General features: G+C 40.5%; 2 protein-coding genes and 2 long non-coding RNA genes across 5 annotated transcripts in view; 3 read left to right on the top strand and 1 right to left on the bottom strand.

Annotated features, from left to right (window-relative positions):
* Window positions 1–741: 741 nt before the first annotated feature.
* Window positions 742–2,211, bottom strand: LOC135316449 (uncharacterized). The gene is made up of 2 exons (XR_010375773.1): window positions 2,121–2,211; window positions 742–1,829 (listed from the first exon to the last, which is right to left on the bottom strand). It is a non-coding gene; the product is annotated as an uncharacterized LOC135316449 (long non-coding RNA).
* Window positions 2,212–2,251: 40 nt separating this feature from the next.
* Window positions 2,252–11,265, top strand: RBM11 (RNA binding motif protein 11). 2 transcript variants are annotated; one of them, XM_064469870.1, is made up of 5 exons: window positions 2,252–2,381; window positions 6,207–6,369; window positions 7,232–7,310; window positions 8,060–8,153; window positions 10,049–11,265. In XM_064469870.1, the coding sequence occupies exons 1-5, from the start codon at window positions 2,274–2,276 to the stop codon at window positions 10,379–10,381; spliced, it is 777 nt and encodes a 258-aa protein (XP_064325940.1). In that variant the 5' UTR covers window positions 2,252–2,273; the 3' UTR covers window positions 10,382–11,265. The 2 variants fall into 2 exon arrangements, with proteins under 2 accessions (XP_064325940.1, XP_064325950.1); XM_064469880.1 differs by having other exon boundaries at window positions 10,163–11,265.
* LOC135316445 (uncharacterized) lies at window positions 2,393–4,607 on the top strand. Its single transcript, XR_010375772.1, has 2 exons — window positions 2,393–3,253; window positions 4,203–4,607. It is a non-coding gene; the product is annotated as an uncharacterized LOC135316445 (long non-coding RNA).
* A 3,094-nt stretch (window positions 11,266–14,359) lies between the features above and the next one.
* LOC104041552 (multidrug resistance-associated protein 1) overlaps window positions 14,360–21,096 on the top strand; it is a 37,133-nt gene continuing 30,396 nt past the window's right edge. Inside the window, exons 1-4 of the mRNA XM_064469904.1 lie at window positions 14,360–14,517; window positions 15,959–16,020; window positions 18,697–18,838; window positions 20,235–20,392. Coding sequence (XP_064325974.1) covers window positions 14,455–14,517; window positions 15,959–16,020; window positions 18,697–18,838; window positions 20,235–20,392 — 425 coding nt within the window. The 5' untranslated portion in view covers window positions 14,360–14,454. The remainder of the gene's footprint in view (window positions 14,518–15,958; window positions 16,021–18,696; window positions 18,839–20,234; window positions 20,393–21,096) is intronic.

Below are 21,096 nucleotides of genomic sequence, written 5' to 3' on the forward strand. Positions count from 1 at the left end.
TACGTACCTTTACATATACCCAATGCCACTAGTTGTGAATAAACAAACACTTGTTCTTTTACACATGAATGGGGAAAAGAAAGGAAATCTTAAGGTCCCTTTTGAACTGAAAACATATAAGCCCAGCTCACATGTAAGTAAAGCACAACCCATGTCGATAATAACAACCCATGGAACAGTTTTAAAGCCCTCTGAAGTCGGCCTCAGGCCTCCTTTACTAAATCAACACCCAGAAAGTTTTGCATTAATCAGGATGTTGAACTAGCGCTTGTTGGACTCGCCTTTCTATTACGAGGGGACTTTGTTCACCAACAGTGGCACTTATGCCACTTAGAAATTCATAAACCTTAACTACGGCTAATGTTTACACTGTTGTTTCTACTGACATCCCACTCCCAGGTAAATCCTTCAAGGCGACTGAGTTTCAGGCACACTGTCACACGGAGACTCAAGAACTATGAAGTTTGGGCACTGCCCACCCCGCTTCGCTGCACGTTGCATGTCCACCGCCTTTCCCACAAGGATACACCTCTTCTCACACTGAAATTCAGAGCTACCTTCTCCAAAAGTGCCTCATGCAAAGCAGTGGAGGATCCTGGCGCTGCCTCTTCAGGTCTTTGACTGTCCCCCTCAGCGCTCAGGACCGTAACAGTAGCACCTCCTGAACAAACCCTGACGCTTTGGGGCAGCCCACAGTCCACCAGCTATTAAAACCCCCTCAAGACAGGCCAAGTATTCCAGTTAAAAAAAAAAATAAATTAAAAAATGTTCACTTTATTACAGTACAAGATTATTATGATTTACAGGTAACAGGATGGCACTTTTACAATTCGATTTACCCCCAGAAGTTTCTGATAAAATAACAGCTGAAAACATTACAGCATGGGTTTCATGCAAGACTTGATACCCTTATCTGTGGTCACATGTAAGTGTATTTCCCCTTCTAATTTTTTCACTACCCCCAAGGATTCTGTAATCTTGGGAAATCCCATTCTCATAACAATTCTCATTTCTCTTATGAATTGAACCACTTCTCCAGAAAAATTCCTCTCTAACCACTAGATTAAGAACACTGCTCCCTTTCAGGTGAGATGAAATCACACCTGGGTTTTGGAATGCATTATGTTTAACTATGGAAAAAGCTGTCTGAAGATTACAAAGAGGAAAACCCTGACTGGCTGGAAGAAATTTAAGACTCATTATGTATTCTACACTGAAGACTGCAATTCCTGTAAATTGATAATCCCTTTCTAAATAGACTTGACATGTCAGTACCAAGGCCTCCATTTGAAAATAATAGGCATTGAGGCAAAGCACATCATCTATGCTCGGGGGAGAAAAAAAATTGTTTTTCACATAGCCATCATCAGGATGACTTCCGCAAACGTGCTCCTTTGTAAAATAACTTTAAAAATATATACTGAACATTCAGTGTGTGTACATGCTTGACACCTGTTTATAGCAGCCATGCAACAGCAGGTTATAATGTGGGTACAACTTCAAAGACAGCGATCATAATCCAGTTCCTTTTATACCTTGAAAAACGTACAACATCCAACACGTGTATTTTATTAGCAACCCTTGCAATGCTTTATCATAGTGATGATTAAAACACTTCAGGGCTTTAAAGGTGTTGACGTTATTTGTCACCCAGCCCTGCTCCAGCAGCTGCGGTGCCCACCCGCTTGCAGCGTGGCAAGGGGAGAAGAGAGCTTCTCGGCTGGGTTCTCCGGCGGTTAGAAGGTTCTCTTCTCGCTCTTCAGCTGCCGGCTGGCAGCCCCACACAGGCCTCTTCCCGAGGCCGTATTTCTGTGCGACACACGCTTCCACTGGTGGGCCGGTCAAGCAAAAAATAAAATGAAGTAAGCGCCTTAGGACGTTGAGGTTCCCCCGGTTATCAGGGCAGGAGCGAGTGCCGGCCCCCTCCGGCGCCAACTCGCCGCTCGCCCAGCGTCCCTCAGAAAGGCCGTTAAACAAAACGCATGCGTAGCCGCAGCCGCGATCGGGCCTCCCGCCGGGCCTCCGCACCCCGCGCCAGGCGCCGGCGTCACCGCCCGTCTCCTGACCCCCGCCGCCTGCCCCGGCCCGGCGACCCCTCCCACCGCGCCGCGCCCTCTCACCCGGCGCGATACGGGAAGCCGGCGCGCCGCCGTTGCTAGGACACCGAGGCCGCTCCCTAGCATCGCGACCCGTCGCGCGGCGCTTTACGGCAGCGGGAGCGCAGCCCCTCTCCCCTCCCCGGCGGGGCCCGCCGGCGGGACAGGGGCGCCGGCATGTCCCGGCCGGGGCGGCCCGAGGAGGCGGAGGCGGGTCGGACGCTGTTCGTGGGGAACCTGGAGAGCCGCGTGCGGGAGGAGATCCTCTACGAGCTCTTCCTGCAGGTGGAGGGCGGGGGCGGGCCTCCGCGGAGGGGCGTGGCCGGGCCGGGCACGGGCTCGGCGGGGCCGCCGCCGGGCGCCTTGTCCCCGGGGCCGGGCGGGGGCGGGGAGCCCGGAGCCCTTTCCCCACATCGCCCGTGGGCGGTCGCCGCTGCGGCTCGGCGGCTCTGGGCGCGGCGGGGAGCGGTCCCTACCTACCCCGCCCGCCTGGCCGCCCCGCACCTCCTGCCGGCTGTGCCGGTTTCGGTGCCACGGGCGGGCCCCAGGCTAGAGAGGGAGTTAGACACTTTAAAGACGTCATTAAAATCCCCCAGGAAAAAATCTTCTTTACGCTTTTAAAATTTATTCTGAGCAAGAAATTTTTGATCACTAATATGAAGAAAAGTTAGTGTAAAACCTGAAAATGGGTTGAGTAAAGTTGAAACCGTTCAGCTGGGAGGCAGCAGGAATGATCTGCAGGTGGGGCTCTGGTCTTCCACCTGCGAGTGACCTTTATATCAAAATGTGTTGTGCTTTAATGCTTGAGAAGGTATCCGAGATTCCATTGGTGGAGTTTTCAGGGACGTGGTGGGAAAATACTAAGTAGTTGGGCCTGTTTCAAACCTGAGCTTAATTCTCTTTGGAAATGAGGCGCGCCAAGAAGGAAAGAAAACGACAAAGGCACTGCCTTTGCCTTTGTTAAGGCACTGACTTGGCTTCAATTTTGATCTCGCATTGACAGCATGGCTGACTAAGCCAGGTTTATTAACCTGAAAATAGGAAGGAAAAGAGAGGATATGGAGAGGAGGGAGTGTTTCATCACTAATACAAGCACCACATTCCAAGCTGGATTGACAATAGCTGCTGATTAGCGGCTTTTCCTGTATTTGTTTGTGGTGTGTGTGTTTGGTTTGTGTTCTTCCCCCCCCCCCCCCGCCCCCCCGGCATGATCCAGTCAGCCTCTGTGGAGCCAAAAGGCTTCAGGCTCTAACAGGACAGTTAGGCTGGTAGTATGGTGATAAACTTGCTTCTATCCATCCACTAATTTCCCCCAGTTTCAGAACGAACCCTGCTTCCTTCTGGTGAGTTCGCAAAATAAGGTGTGCCCCAAAAAAAAGTGGGCAGAATCATCTGTTCTCTTGCTATTTCATTTGCTAATTGGAACCGTTTCTATTCACCAGTTTTATTCCACTGATGAATCTGGTATTTGTCTTGTTAACTAGGCAAGTGCTCAGCATGCTACCCCATCTGCATTGAAAGGCCTTTTTGCTTGGTATATTCTAGCTCTTTGGGTTTTTAGCTGTTCCCATCTCTTCCTAACTTTCAATTTTTACCTTTTACCTAAAATTAGCGAAGAAACAGTTGTTTCCTGTTTTCCCTTATTTTCTATGCAGTATTCCTCCCTGTTTCCAATACTAAACAGTAGCCTGCTGTTTGACTGTAAATGTTAAGAAAGCTTATCTAACCAGGGAACATGAGTAATACCATACAAATTCTGATACAAAGGTGATAAAAATAAGCAGATGCTCTCAGAATGCAGTTTTACATGACTCTTCTACATCATCTGCAGCAATCATCTAACTGCTGACTGTTATCTGAGCCTTTTGGTCATCCCAGTAACACCTACTTACATTTTCCCTTCTCTTCATCTTGCTCTCCCTCAGGTTTCTCTGTCTTTTGCTGCAGCAGCATATGCTTCTCTCTGCAGTATTGTGCTTTCTTGGAAAGCGTACAGTTCAGTATTCCTGCTGTCGCATAGTCCTGACCTGTCACTTTCACCCCATCAAATTACAAGCGAGTATCTATTACTGCTTCTAAACTATTCATATTTTTATTTATGAACAGGAAGACTCTACATATTTAAAAGACTGATCTGCAAAGGACTTGAGTTTGCTTCTAGTTCTTCAAGAACCGTATCTTCCTCATTAGGCAAATAATAATCAGAAGACTGGGTGTGTGTATTTTTTTTTAAACTGCAGTGTAGTGCAGAACAACAAAAATGCCTTAAGGAGCCAACTCAAGCAAAAATAAACAAGTTCAGAAATCCCTTCTTTAAAAAACAAACCTAAACAAAGGAAAACAAAACAAAAAAAAAAAACCAACACAAAAACCAACAAACTTCAAGATATTTGGAAAGAAGAGATGAACATGTTGAAGATTCCCTGCACAGGACAACGTAGGTAGTATCCATTGCTGTACAGCCTGATCACCCTCTGCACTGATAATAAAAAATGATACATTATTTTTGGTCCTTTTCATTGGTCTATATGACTTCCCTGGTTTCACCAGGGTTGGGTGGTGGGGGTGTTATATTTTTCAGCAAAAGCATCTTAATTAATTGAGGATTAGTTTACGCACAGCTGGCAAGAGCATACGGCAATCAGACATTATTATCACACACAACAGGCCTTAATATCTTCAGTCTGAAAATATGGAGAGTATAATAAGGGCGATGGCTCCACATCATCACTCTAAATGCTCAGAGCAGACAAACTGCAGATTTGTTATTTGAGTAATTGTTGAGAATGCAGAATAATAAAGTAGATTATTTTCTATGGCTTATTTTCTTCATCTGAGCATATGCTGTGTGTTTCTTCTGAATGCTTAACTGCTTTTGCAGTTTAATTGCTGTAAAGCTGTTTGTTACAAGTTGACTTGTGTTCGCCTGAAGGTATAGGTAACTTCTGAGCAACTTTTACTGAAAAGTACATACTGTAGTGGTAGTGGAAGCCAGTTCTGCTGGTGAGTGCTATATTTTGATTCAGGACAATGACTTCTCCATCTACTACAGGAATTTAGACATTCAGTAATTTTTTTACTGATGGATTTTTTTATAACTTACATTCACTTCATTGCTCATCTGGATATTATATCCTCCTGAAGTTAAGTTTTTGCATCCTTAACGCCCCTGAGCTGTGCCAGGAGACTGCTGTTGGCCGTTTCTTTACACTGCTAAATCAGCCATACAGATGCATTGCTTGTTTTGATGAGAAAGTTAATTTGGTGACTAATACACCAATTCTGTCTTGTGTAGAGAAGATTAATCATTGTTATCTATTACGAAAATGTCAGTTTCTTTGAAAATGGAGCCAGTATTTATGCAATGCCACTGGTTTAATTTGGGTCTAGAAATACTATGCAAGGATTAAAATGGTACATGTAGGCAGAGATGGAACTTTTCAATGAAGATGTTTCAGCCCACGGGTGTGTTTTGGAGTTTTGTTTTATTGGTGGAGTTTGAGGGGTTTTTAGGGCAGAGGGGGTAAGTGGGCAGAGACAGTGCATTATATCTGATGAGATGATCAGGTCTCTTGATTCCTTACCATGCAGTTGTGATGACGGTTAGGCAGTACTGAAAACTCTGTTTTGTGGTGATTCCAGAAGCCCGAGTCTCTGTTCAGGTTTGCTTTCCCACAGTGTTGATGCTGCCCATTTTAGGAACTTAAGCAACAGTAAAATAGAAGCATATTAATGGAGTAGGTCGCTTTTACATAGCTGCTATTATCAATTTGCTTAGTTATGTTAGCTGTGCAAAAAACCTCTGTAATAATTGTACTAGCGGCTGTATTATTAAAGCAGCTGATTATTAAAGACTAAACATCACCCATGGTCTGATGCTTGGGTCTCTTTTAGCATTTGTGGAGCTGATTTTTGTTTGTAGAAGGCTCAGAATTTGAGCTTGGGGAATGTGGAGAGCCATTTTTCAAAATTAAGTAGAGATTCTTATACTGAGAAACTTTACACTGTGTCTGACTATGGCAAAACGTGCTCCAGTATGAAATATTCAAAATAGAATGAATTGTCCATCTCTGTTAATTTCTGTGAGAAAATAATCCAAATTTCTTTCAGGCTGGACCGTTAACCAAAGTGACGATTTGTAAGGACAAAGAAGGAAAACCTAAGTCTTTCGGATTTGTCTGCTTTAAGCATGAAGAGTCAGTGCATTATGCAATAGCTTTGCTGAATGGCATCCGTTTGTATGGAAGACCAATTAAAGTGCAGTACAGGTTTGGTATGTTCGGCAGTCTTGGTGATTAATTCTTTGTTAAATTTTTTACCTTTCTTTTTAATGACTATTTTTGAATCCTACAGTCTTTTACAAAGACAATGGTTTTTAGTTGGAACAAACTACAATCCATTTTTTAAAGAAACAAAATCTTCCTGTGGATTTTGCATAGGGAAGGATTCAGTCTTCATATTTTTAGTTTACTAAGAGAATACAATAGGTTGCTTCAGAACAGCATGACTTGGAACATTGCATTTAGGGGTTGGGGTGTGACCAACCTGGCAGGAAAAGTTGATTCAGTAAGTGCAGCAATTACCAAGCTGTTTGATAGTTTTTATACTACAGCCACAGAGTTATCAGAGCTGTTGTTTTCAGTGGAAGGGATTGTAGTTCGAAGAACATAGCCAAATCAGTGTCACATTCTTCATTTTATGTTTATGAAAATAAACCTAGAAAGCTGATGATCAGGCAGCGTTTGCGCCCCAAACATTAAGGACTCATGCTCCTACTACGCACTGTACCACTCCTTACTTCAAAGGCTGTGCAGAGCAGTTGCTGGGTTTAGCAGAATGGCTCGGGTTCCTGAAATCAGAAGCGTCTCCCGTGCCTGTAACTGAATGGGAATTATTCCGTTCATGGTTAATTCAGCAGCCCCGATCTATGCTTCTGTAAATTAATAAATGATAAACGAATGTTTTCAAGCAGTAAAATGATGCTATAGATTATCTGCCATTAAATGGCATGTTGCCTTTATATACTAACTTAGATACACCAGCACCCTACAGATGACACCGAACGCTTTGTGTTTTTAACTTGTTAACTGAATAGTCGTAACTGAATAGTCATTATGCTCTTGTCTTATTTACAGGGAGTTCTCACTCATCAGAACTAAGCAGCCCTACACATGGTTTTGAGAACTACATTGACTTATACTCACCTTCATATAGGTAACAAAGATCACCTGAGAATTAACTGTATAATTAAAAAAAAAAATCTTACTAAGCAAATTGGCTGATGTGGTAGAGCAATCTTCAGGCTTTTCATTAAAACAGCTGTTGCATGCTTTAATTGCATCCTTACTGATGACTTGCAACGGGCTGTAGTTAATTTTAGCATTTGGTTGTTTAGCTTGCCAGAGGTTGAGTTAGCTTGACTCTTCCATTCTCTTTGTGTTTCTGCAAGATACAGGATCATGAGAAAATATTGAAATATGGTGTTTGTACTAACAATGTTTGCAGTTGTTAGGGGAAAAAAAAAATCTGACAATGGAGATTATCTTTTTAAACCCCACTGAGTTTGTATTTCTTGTGTGTATATGTACAAGCAGCTGTCATGCACATATGAGTGCATATAATGGAAGTTATAATGGAAGTCTGAACACCCCAGATTCAGTATTTTTCAGTGTTTCAACATCTTTATTTACAAATGTGACAGAGCTCTCTGTGGAAGCTAAACTCCCTTGGTGAAATCCAGAACTGCTCTGAGTCTGCACTTAAGTACATGTGAGGATGACTCATTAAGTGAGCCTTTGGGTGTATTTTCCTTGTTTTATCTGTTTTTTCATGGAAGTCCTGTTGTTAATATCTAAAGTCTCCTCTTGAATATTCTCATTATAGCCCAAGAGTTAAGTCTTAACACACTGGTAAGCAGTATGTGGTCAACATGTAGTCTTTGTACAGTTGCTTGTTTTTCCTAGGTATCAAGAGCCTTATAGGAATCCTCCATTTCCTGTTACTCCTTTTCCAGTGAGCAATAGTTTACCTTATGAATACTCAGGCTTTCAAAAGATGGTAAGTTTGTGTTAAAAGTTAAAAATTTGGGAGCTTTTGTATGAATTTGAACATATTCTGCATTTCTGCAAACAACGGTGCTTATTTAATGCCTCAAAATGTGGTTTTAGCTGTTAACTTTGACAGTACTAAGTCTATTTATTCTAGCATTTAAAGGTACTGTAATAACAGGGAATCTACGAAACCAAATTATTTTCTTAGTGCAGAAATGTCTTAAAGGTGTATAGCTTAGGGAGGCTAAAAATGTCAAGTCCACAGATGCAGCTCTCTCCGGTACCATGTTCCAAATCCAATCCCATTGGCGACATGAGCTAACCTAGTAAAATTATAACCATGCAAGCAATAGCTTATTTACGTACAGCTAATTCAGTCGGGGATCCTCATAGCTCCCAGCAGAAATTTGAAATGTCCTAAAACCAAACCTAAAATTTGCCCAACAAATCACCACTGCCCAAGTTGGGGCAACAGTAGTTTGAGTGTTTCTGGCCTGAACCGTTACATGCCCCTGCATTTCTCACATTCATGATTTACTTTCACAGTAGTAGACAGTGAGAACCTGTATTCTACTTCCCTCCCCTCAGACACAACTCTGGTGCACTGGGCCATTCTTGTCATAATCTCTTTTCTCTGAGATATTCCGCAAGGCAAGGGAACCAGGCTTTTCAACTGGCAGCCTATGGGCCAAACCCTATTCACCAAACACATCGTGGAGCTTCTGCATCTGATGAGTGTGGGTCGGTGGGACTGAAGAAACCCAACATTTAATGTGAGGTACCAGCTGTGGACAGTACTGCTGCCACCCAGTCTGACTAGGGAATGGCCAGCCCTCTGTAACTGTAGAAGGGGTAAAGCCTGGATAGATCACTCGAGCTAGCTGCAGTCTGAGCAGGGGAACAGAGAGGGTCTGTTCCCTGTTACACAGATGTGGTGGTGGCCTGCCTCCTGTCTTCACAGGCGGCGTCCTCAGAAGAGCCGGTGCTTGCACAAACTTTCCCATCCTCTCCGCTGTGGTTGGAAGGCTCGGGAGTGTACCAGCTCCCCCGCTGTGCTCACCGATGAACCCACTCCTCAGTAACAATGCAGTACATAAGCACCAAGAGACCAAACTCGGCAGACCAGCACACAACCAACTTCATCCCATTTTCTGCTTGCTAGGAGGGATGGTATTGCAGTATGCCTCCAACAATAGTCTATTGCAGCTTCAGCAAGAAGTGATCTCATCACATGTAGGCCTTCACACATTGACCTCACCTTTATTTGGGTGAGCCAGGCAGGTTACCTGCCTGGAGTCTGCCTGCACATTCAACATACTCAGCCCCATCATTTTTCTGATTACTGCCAGTCAGTAGAAAGCCGCTCTCTTCTGACCTTTGTAATTCTATTTCTGTATTTGGGCTGTGCATGTTGTATGAGAGGGACTGTATCAATAAGCTGGGCACTTAGTGCATTGTTTAAAGTGCTCTGACCTATGGATTCACTATACCTTGTTGGAATGCCGTGTTCCACATTAACTTTAAGATTAGTTAAACCATATTAAAAAATCGCAGATATGCATGTCTTTACACTAACAATAGGCAGTGCAGTTAGAAATGTTTGTAAAATACATAGATGAAGAAATGAAATGCCATGTTTGATTACCTTACACAAGGACTAACTGGCATTAAATCTTAAATCAGATCACATCTCTGTTCTAACTTTGCCATGAAAAAATACTCTATTTTTTCCAACTACATTAGCTGATATAATAAAATATATAAGCTTTATTCTCAAACATTCTGTATTGTTATTTTATCATTTATCAGTATTTTCATTGTATAAGCTGTAATGCATGCAAAATTAAACTCTTCAGAACGTCCCCTTTACAATGTTAACAACTCAAGTTTCTGTTTTTCTAGATGAACCATGTTTTAGCACAACAGTACACAGTACGCAGTCTAACGGGTCAGCAATTTCCTTACTATCAGATGACTCCACCACTGCCTTCAAATTTATCCTTTTCTCCCTGTCAGAATCAAGCTGCAAATTTTAACTCTGCACAGAGTTCTTTTGAATGGGCCCTGCCACATTCAAGTGACTGTGAAGTGTACCGGGTGGATGAAAACACCTCTAAAAGAAAGAAAGAACAGCAAAGTTGTGACAGTGACACTAGTATTGAGGATGACAAAATGAGACAAAGAGACCATGACCAGAAATACAAGAAGTACAAGGGCAAGAAAAAGACGCATTAATACTGTGTAACTGGATTCAACTTTAATGACATTTGCTATTTTTATTTGAGAGATATTTAATCTTTCATCTTTGCACTTTAATAATAAAGGAATGCTCAAGATTCATATTATTTTTAAAATGTGTTATGCATAAAATATGCTGATACTTTATTTCATCTTAACCTATTTAAAGAGGAAAGTACTATTTAAGATGTAGGAAACATTTAAGAAGATAAAGTTTTCCTAATAAAGGAAGAAAACTAGTTGGTTCCTCCGCCTCCCAGGAATCATGGAAAGCTATTATTTCCCTAATATAGAAACTTTATGGAAATACTTAATTTCAGCCACTCATGAAGCATATGTATCACTTACAGAATATATTTTTGTGAATGGTGTAAGAATTTTCTAGAGCCATTGAGGAATTGAGTGGGCTAGAAATTCTAGGTGTCACATCAGAGATGTGCTCGTCACTGTAGCATCAACACCTACAACTTTTTTTTCTGATTTAGCTCTGTTGTTACTTTCAGTTAGGATCACCTTGTATGGTTACTGGAACTGTTTTTTTCCAGTAGTAAATCTGAGGTAAAATACGAGCATTTGTACTTACTACAAGACTTACTTATCAATACTCAAATGAATGTACATACTTTATGGCTGCTGTTATTTACTGACTAGAACTACATGCATATATATATGCATCATTGTATAAAGTTACTCTCTAGTGTTTTATTTGCTTATTTGAGAACCTAAATGTTCATTGTAATAAATGGATGAAAAATGTAATGAGGATTTCATCTTAACTGCTAGCACAAAAGCATGAGTCAGCAGAGTTAGTACTACCTCTTAAGAAGAAAAATTTTTTCCTTGTTTAACAGAGGAAGAATAAACTATCATATTGTGATGAATCCAAGTAGTCAAATGACCTATTTTCTATTTTTCACAACTGCCACCAACAACCTATAGACAGATACAGAGGCATTGTCTTATGCAATACCAAGTACAGGTAAAATACTTCTAAGATCCTGTTATACGAAAGCAAAACACTTAAAATTTTGGCTATTTAGTATTTCTTAAAGTTAAGTTGTCGTCTTCAGACAAGATGTAGGCTTCAAATTGAACCTGACAGTAGGAAAGGATTTTGGTTTTATTAAACTCAGTTTTCTTGTTTATGAAGTTGGGTTGCTTGAAAGGAATAATTTTCATCCTTACACTAGTATTGAGAAAGAATATCCATGTTTACTGGTTTAAAAGTGATGTTTTACAAGCCCAAATGAGTTTCAGAAATGGAAGAATGTTTAGCTTGCAACAATTTCTCTTTTGTCTGATAAATCACAGCTAATAAAATCACTTTCTCAAGGTGCTGCTTTATAACTTCCCAAAGGGATTACTTCTTTAGCCTAAGAGACGTTCCTGTAACACCACAGTGTGGCACCCTTGAAATGTCATTAGCAATTGAATTCAACCTTCTCTAGAAAGAACCTAAGTAACAAAGGTTTGTGCCTTAAATAAGATTTATGCCTTATGTTTTAAGAAACTTGCTAAGTCTGCCCAATCCCTTTCCTTTTTTCTCCTCTACCCTTGCACACAAACACTTGCCGCTTTATCTTTTTTTTTTTTTCTCTCTCTCCCCATCAGTAACTTTAGGACTAAGCTATGTAGATGTAATCTAACTTCTGTTGGGAGATATTGCTGGCATTATACCACTAAGTCACTGATCACAAAAGTTGCCACAATAATGGAAAGAGTTAACAAGTAAAATACACTAGATTTCTTTAAACCTGTTCCCTATGTTAAAGATTTAAATATAATCAAGTAGAGGAGGGATATGTGAACATTAGCTCAAGTTACAAGTGAAGTTCACCAGACCAAAGAGAAAACAGATGGATGCCCAAACCAGAGTTAGCCTACAGAAAGAGATGCTTAGTCAGGTCTATGCTAATGTGTCCTTATCAGACCTCCCCAGTGGATAGGTAAGATAATCTGTTTTATGCAATTATATTCTATAAAAGGAATGTCTAGGAGGATCATATTGCATATGGCTGATAAATTATCAATACAGTTCTTCTACAGAAATAATTTTTCTTACTCTCTTTCTTCCCAGTCTTTGTCTTCCTGGGGGAGGTATGGATTTTAACACCTTTAAAAATCCACTTACCTAAACCTCCTCAGTTTGTTAAAAGAAGAAAAGCTGGGCATATGGGAATTTACTAAAATTACTTTAGCCATAACTAAATTTCTTTTGTACATCTGTTAACTTAAGGCATCACTTTAGTCAGGGCCCCTTCACCAGGGCCGACATCACCAACTGTCACCGTGTTTAGGGCATAAAATACTGGAAACAAAAAAACCACTTGAGTTTGGCCTTCACCAAATATTTCTTCAATCCCCCCATCTTTTCCAATCACTTTTAAAAATTATTTATTTATATGAAATGAATGTTTCATATGTTAGCTCTGATTCTAAATTATTGGAGTTTTTGTCCTGGTCTTTCAAATCACATGCTACTGAGTGGCCACAAGACCTTGCCTTCCTTGCTGTCACATAGGTCTTGCATTTAGACTTGTTTCTCCGTATTTTATTATATGGAATGCAGTGCATAGTTATTTCTGTTACAATCTCCCAAACTTTGGACAAATCACTATCACTGCAGTCAGTGATGCATTCTCATTTAAGGTGGCAATGTGCCAGGTGAACAAGAATCAAAGGGAAGGTGCTGCATTAACTATAGAGTAAAAATGAAGATACTGATTTTTATTAACTTTTGGAAAAACCATTATGTCCAGGAAAAAACCCACAGCAATGGAATTTGCTATTATAGCTTCCTTCCTACCTACCTTTACATTTAAATACTAATGAACAAGCTATATAAAGCCTCCAAAGAGCAAACCTAGAAAGCATTGAGAAGTAACAAAGGTAAAAACTGGCTTATCTGATATGGCATCTGCCGGAGTTCCCAGTGCTGCAGCAGCCTGGTTCCAGAGACAGGCCAGAGTTTCAGCTGCCAGTCCCAGGTGGAGTAGGTCGGTGGACAGCGAGTGTGCGCTTTCTAAGTTTTATCTGGAAGAGTTTCAAGTTGGCTCTGTTCAGCAGTGATGGCGCTTCAGTGCTCTGATTTGAGTGGGGGACACAGCTGGTGTCACAAAGCAGCTTGCTCCACAGGCCCAACTCTGAGAGGGAAGTACTGTTGTCATTTGTCATCTTCTGATGTGCTAATAAATTTATGGTAGCACACATCCAGCTAAAAGCTAGTAAAGACAGGCGTATATTTTTCATATGCTTAGTCCGAAGATAGGATGCACGCACACTGCCACACACCATTCCCTCTCCTGCCCTCTGGATTCTCCGAGAAAAGAATCATAGAATCATTAAGATTGGAAAAGACCTCCAAGACCATCAAGTCCAACCACCAACCCACCACCACGCCGCCTCCTAAACCATGCTGTTTAGTGCCATGTCTACACATTTTTTGAACGCCTCCAGGGATGGCGACTCTACCTCCTCTCTGGGCAGCCTGTTCCAATGCCTGACCACTCCGTCAGTAAAGAAATTTTTTCTAATATCCAATCTAAACCTCCCCTGGTGCAACGTGAGGCTATTTCCTCTCATCCTATCACTTGTTACCTGGGAGAAGAGACCAACATCCACCTCGCTACAACCTCCTTTCAGGTAGTTGGGGAGAGCAAAAAGGTCTCCCCTCAGCCTCCTCTTCTACAGAATAAACAGCCCCAGCTCCCTCAGCCGCTCCTTATAAGACTTGTGCTCGTGACCCTTCACCAGCTTCATTGCCTTAAACTTGCCCTTTTACTTGTATGCAGGCCACTAGTACAACACACGCTGCGCCTGTCATTAAGTGAGACCAACCAGGCACAACCGCCGGGCAGACCGTGCCCTCAGCGGCACGTTGCCTCTTAGGGCACAACGTTCCCTCACCCCAGGCTCTACCAGGGCGGCGGAGCTACCTAGCGCCTCCTCTCGCGCCTCTCCCGCCTCCAACGCCTCTCCCCTCGCGCGCGGCGCTGGGGGGGCGGCCGTTAACGGCCTCCGCCGGCTGCCCCAGTAGGCCCCTTCAGAGCCGTCCGCTTTGGGCGGGGGCCATGGCCGCCTCGCCTGGGAAGCAGAGCGACTGCTACAAGCGCCCGAGTCCCACCGGCAAGAAGGTGACACGGCGGGGATGGACGGGCGAGCCGCGAGGAGGCGTTGGGGGGGGGGGCTGAGGGCGGGGCGCCGCACCGCAGGGGACCGCAGGCTGCACCGGGAGGGACCCGGCGGATGCCTCAGCCGCGAGTGGGTGCTTTAAACCTGAACGGATTTTACGTGGGTTTTGTGCCAGGCCTGTGTCAAAAAAAAAAAACCCAACAAACCTGTAGCTAATGACAGGTGGTGTGTCCTGAGATGCATCCTTTGAATTGCTAAGGAGGGAGTATCTTTAGGCCGGGGTTTTGGTCTATATTTCTTACAATTCTTAAGGAAATAGTAGTCCTTTTCTTAAGGAAATAGGGGCTGTGCCACAGATAGGAATAGGAGCCGGATCTGAGCAGGAAGTGTTCATACCCGTGTTCTTCAGTAGTAAAAGACAACAGTTTACATAAACAATGCTGTTTGGATCTAAATTTCAGAAATCCTAACGGACCGTGGCAAACCTTTACATCTGATAGTGAAGGGCAAGTAGATGAGCAAGAAGATGCGTTTGTTACAGAAGCTTGTGTACATATTTGTTAGGTATTTGTGTCTTGGATTATCATTTCATCATTTGGCTTTTCACTGACGGTACAAGAAAAATCAGTGTGGAAAGTATATAAGGGTCTCAGCACCTGCAGCATACATTTCTGATAGCTGGGTTTTTTACACCACCTACCGAAAAGAACTGTAACTGCATCTTTTCTTAGAAATTTAAGACTGTAATTACTGAGGGACAGAACGTACTACCTGGCTGTGCTGAAGTCAGGAAGTATGGGAGAGTTCATATTTGTTTGCCTCTATTACACATATCTCCAATGACTTACGAAATTGGCAGCAGTGCACAAGCCTCCTATTCTTCTTCTTTATGTGTACAGTACACATTAGTAGTACTTCATCTCTTAAAGCCTGAAAGGAGTTTTCTGTTCTTTAGCTATTAGCAGTTGAAAACTTCCAATAGCTAGGTTTTCAAATGGGGGAAAAAAACCCTGTAGGATTTTAACTGTCAGAGATGTAAGGAAGGTTTGCATGTATTGGACACAGAATTATAGAATCATAGAATATCTCAAGTTGGAAGGGAGCCACAAGGATCGAGTCCAACTCCTATGGTTTACTGTTGGTGTGATCATACTCTAGGATATGTGTAAACAGTGTAAAATCAAGCTAAGGTGGTGGTGAATATCCTCTTACAGCAAGTTAATTTGTTCTAGTAAGTCACAAGACTGTAGATCTCTTCCATTCTTCATACCTTGTGTTAGAGTCTATTGGTGGGAGAAGGTAACAGGTGAAGAAGTATAAGTATAGACCTTATTATAGCTCAGAATTAAATAGCTCCTAAGAACTACGTGTTTGGTGAAAGAAAAAAAACCTTTTTCTTCAGTCTTTCAAGAAATATTGCTACTTTTCCTTTTTTTTAAACAGAAACGCAGCCCTGAAGAAAATGTTTTCTTCTTCAGTAAATTAACATATTCCTGGTTTACCAGGTGAGAATTTAATAAACTGCTTGTTGATGTTCATTGGTGCTCACAGAATTACAGAGCATGTACTTACATTGCACACCATCATTCTGGCTTGACCCAGAGCCTGAGCCTGAGATTGCTGTTAGCTTTATGTACAAAAATCAAAGTTTACAACTTTAGATATTATATTAAAATATTTTGTGAAGTATTGTTTATACATAGGAACAGTCATTTTGTATATAATCTAATGGTGTTATTTAAAACATTAATATTTTGACAACTAAGCACAATGTTCTTGTCACAATAGACAATATTTTTAGACAGCAGGATATAAAAAGCCAAATTAAGCTATCCATTTTTATTTATTATCTCTCTGTGTAAAGTTTGGCAATAGTAAAAAATCAAAATAAGGTTTCCTTAATACTCCATATAGTGATACAACAATTTGCTAAATCTCCAGGAACAAATATTCAGTAGTACATTTAAGGTGTTTTCCAAGTAGCCAATTTCATGCTTGTTTTCTTCCTTCTTTCATGGCAGGCCGCATGTTATTTCTGTAGATCACCTGCTCATGAACACCAATAAAGTTCCTCTGCTTCTTGGGAAATTTTCCACTCAAAAATAGGAACTGAAAGCTCAACTACATCAAGTCATGCAGCTTCCTGTCACTTAATATTTTGCGTGTTATTTCAAACATTATTCATGCGCTGTATCTTGTGACCATTATTCATTTTTAAGTTTTCCTTTTTCTTTTTTAAGAATCATTTGAGTCAGACATATACACCTCAAAAACCTAAAAGTGAGAAAAAATATTTTCAAGAGTATTGTAACTGTTTCTTCCTTTATTCAATATTACTAATTTTAAGGAAAAACTGAAAATGGTATTTGCTATTAATAAACTGAGAAAAAGCAATCAGATTGTTTCAGGGCTTCAGAGTATTTAGTTAAATTCTGGCCCTGTTGAAGTTAGGAGTTCACCATCAGTGTCAAGGTAGCTGTGGTTTTTACCAGTCCTTAGATTCTATACCATAAATTAAAAGTTTCGGTTTTTCTAGAAGGTTATGCAGTATACCGAGCGCATTTATTTTTTCATTACATCACAATGTTCACCCAAATGATCAAGCTAGGCTATCCTTTGTATTCTTTAACCAATTCCACAATGTTTAACAAAAGAAGGGGGGAAGGACTTAAATGCTACCCGGTGAGAGCTTGTTTAGCTATGAAAGAACTAACTGGATGTGATTAAACTAATATTCTGAACATTAGGTATGTTCCCTCTTTCCTGTCACAAGCAAACACAATAAATTATGGCTAATACATACTTGCCTTAAGTGCCTGCAATCTAAATGAGGAAGTCTCAAATTAATTGTTTTATTATAAACCCATAATGCTATATTATGTTTCTTTAGAATTTGGGTGATCTGGAGATTACAGTGGGAAGGGTGTTTGGTAAATCTGTTTATCCTCTGGCAGCAGTGAGTTTTAGCACTGAGGTGAGTTATGCAGAATTCTTAACAGTTCCCACTCAAGCACCAGCTGGTCTGTTTCCCTCATCTGTCGCAAAAGCTGGTGCTCTTAGTGAGAAGTTGTGTTATTTTTGCCTTAACTTACCAAGCGTAAGGCAAATTCACTTTGTATTAATATTACAGCTTCAGCAGATGCTTGGGTATAGTGAGGTGCACTCCCACGAGTATTTTACAACCTCCAAAAAAGTGTTTCTGAGCCTTATTTTCTGTACTGTGATAAGCGCAATGGCACACATTAGGCCCAAGCCCAGCGCTGGCACTGACCAGCACAGGGATGAACACTGGAAGTGCTCACTCGAGAGCATAGACACTGCACTTGGGTTGCAGCCCTCAGGGGGGGAAATCCCCACCAGCCTGAAAGCATTGGAGCTGCTGCTGACAGGACACACACTCCAGTGTCTACACATGTCCCTGGTTGCTTCCTAGATGTTTGGGACTTCCTTCAAGTTAGGGAACATTGTCAGCATTAATCCTTTTGCATTTTCCCCCCACCTCAGAAATGGTTTGGCATGTTTTGCTTTGAGTTGCTATAAATCTGACATGCTCATCAAAAAATCCAAATCATCTGTTGTTCTTTCAGAATTCCTGTAGGTTCAGTGTATTCATTAGCCCTATTTTGCCATTTTAAGACCCCACCAAACAAGTGTTTTTGTTGACCTGTAAGTAGGTAAAAGCACTTTGCTAAAACAAAATTTTAACAGCTGAAGATCTACTGTAGAGAAGCTTCTACTGTACTTGTGCTGAAACCCTGTAGCTTAAGTTTTTTACCTTGATTAAAGATGAGTCGCAACATAATGCAGACTTGTGACAGAAAAGGTGTTCCATTTGAGGTCACAAGAGTAAGTGGATAAAGTTGCTACACACATTTGTTTATGAAATAGTATATTTTCCTATAAAGAAATATAGACAGATTCTGAGGTACAAAGGTTCCTCAATTTGCTGTTCAAATGTGACAATCTGTTTGGGCTCTTCTTACTTCAGGTGAATTTCAGTGTATTTAGGGTGACTGTAAGTATGTCCCACCACTTAGTCTGTAGCATTTGTAGGATTACATACATTATTTCGATTATAGAGTTTATATACACTAAATGATATGATTAACTTTTTGAGTTAGTAGTTCTGCTTGTTTTGTCTGCTGTATTTCGTGCTGTCTAAATTCATTCCTTTCTTTCAGACTAATATCTATAGGCTATAAGAAGCCATTGGAGAGGGATGACCTGTTTGAACTGAATGAAAGTGATTCACCATACAGAGTGTGTCCTAACTTTGAGAAGCAATGGAGAAAAGAAATCCAGAAGCCTACCACAGGATTAACAGTAACTATAATTCTGAAAATAAGCAATATCCTTTTTTAAATTTAAGTAGTCTGGAAACTGGAGATGATTTCTAAAATCATGTTGCTTATTGAACAGCCTTTGTAGATCGCAAAGGCCGGTCAGTGTTGTGATCAGTGATCTCTAGAGTGGCTGTAGGATTTTCTAAGTAATTTAAATTCAAATTTACCTCTTAGAAAGCTATCCAGTTCCATTTTAACACTTCAGGTGATATGGAATCTGCCGTGAGTTTTACTTCGGTGATAAATTACCATCTTTGTCAAAACTGTCCAACTACTTTCTCTCTGAACTTGTCTGTTCCCCAATGTCTTATCTTTGCATCTGTATTTTGGGTAGGTAGCGAAGTCTGTTACAGCTTGCTTATCAGTAGACACTCAGGCTTACAGAACACACAAAACAGGCTTCATTTTTCTTTAATTTTAACAATATTGAGTTTTACAGGTATTTTGGTTTTTTTGCTTGAATTATCCTGTGTGATTTTCATGTAAATCCTTGACAGTTTCAGTCACAGTTGTTATTTTGTTCTTGTAGTTAAAGTACACTAGGAGCTCTGTAACCTTAGAAAGTTCACAGGAGAGAGGACCTAACCTTGTAAGCCCAGTAAGAGTGTGGCTTTTGGCTTTTAATGAATTACTGAGAAGAAAGAGGGCTCCTGCAGAGTCTGACCTTCCTGCATCTCTTCAGTATTTTTCTTACCTGTTTGTAGATTTGCCCTTTCTTCCACTGATGGTATACACACCAAACCCCTTTCTACCAAAGCATTCAAATATATTTTTCAATAAGGATAATTTTTAATTCAGATTCTGTTTTTATTATTCAAGTAACCTGTAAAAAATGTCCTGTCCTTCAACACTGTGATAATTAAGAAAGACTAATTCTTTTATGTGAGTCCTTGTAAGAATATTTGCAATTGTTTGAGACAAATTCAAACTGAGAAAAATAGTTACTTGACAACTGAAAATATTCTGAAAAAAACAGAAGGGTTATTCAACCTTAAAGTTGCTGTAAGCTTGCTATAAATGATAATGCATTTATGTTGAAGCTTACTTCTGTTTTTGTGATACAGGATTTTTGACATATGATAATCATTTGAGGATTAAATTATTTTCTAATTATATTCATGGCTGATTGGGGCAACCCTAGAAATTATATTGATCCTTTGCTGAAAGACTGTTAGCCAGGCTAAATAAAACCAGACTTCATTTATTGCCCCAAAGATTCTCTTCTAACTGTAGGAAATGCACTTTTTCAGGTCATAAGTACAGTGATGGCTTTAGATGGACACTCTAACATTACATATTTTATATTTGTAAAAGTGGGTGAACTTCAACAATATTTTTTTTCTCTTACTTCTGGACATATTGTTGTGATCTTGCAGGCTTCTTACATCAGAAGAGTACTATTTAAGAAAACAAGTTTCCATAAACCATATTTGATTTTTCCATTATGGAGAACATTTAAATTTTTATTGATTAAAGTTGCATTTCTGAAAGTTACAGTGGACATTCTGGCTTTCATGAGTCCACAAATAATGAAGTAAGTTTCTAATGTGTTTCTCTTTATGTTCAGAGAGTAACAGTAATAATAAAGCTAAAGGGCTACCAATATCGAAAACAAACTAAGCAACAGCTGAGATGTGTAAAGATTTTGTTCCCCACCCCTGCCCCAGTGATTATCTGAAAATGGTCTAATGAGGGAAAGCTCAAGGAGATCTGGAATTTCTTCGACAAAGGACTGAGACAAAACCGGTAGAAGTTCAATTCCACAATATTGTATTTAAGTATTTAATATACTTAAATATAAAATCCAATGTTAAGAAAAATGGAGTACCAAGATATTTAACTTCCCTGCTTTTTTGTCAATATTTTTCTGTCTCTATTTTTTAAAAAAACACTTAAATACAGTAATATCTACAGCTTCAGTATTTAATGGAAAACTGCAGTGGCTGTTGTTATCATGTTGTTGGTACCATGAGGTTGATGGAAGTGACTTTTAGAAAGTGTGCTTACCATAGAGCTGTTAGGAATTTATCAAATACCTATGTGTTTATAAAGAAAACAGTTAATGAACAGGATTATTGTTAACCTCCAAACTGTACCCTGATTCAGTGTAATCCTGAAAAAGACGGCTAACCATAAAATCTGTTCAAAGATATCAAGAGTTGCTGGTAATTTAAGGTAACCTTTTACTAATACAAAAATAAGAATTTTCCTCTAGATTTTTTTTCTCTCACTTTCATG

This window comes from Phalacrocorax carbo, chromosome 1, assembly GCF_963921805.1.
Source record: "Phalacrocorax carbo chromosome 1, bPhaCar2.1, whole genome shotgun sequence".
In the NCBI taxonomy this organism is placed as follows: Eukaryota; Metazoa; Chordata; class Aves; order Suliformes; family Phalacrocoracidae; genus Phalacrocorax; species Phalacrocorax carbo.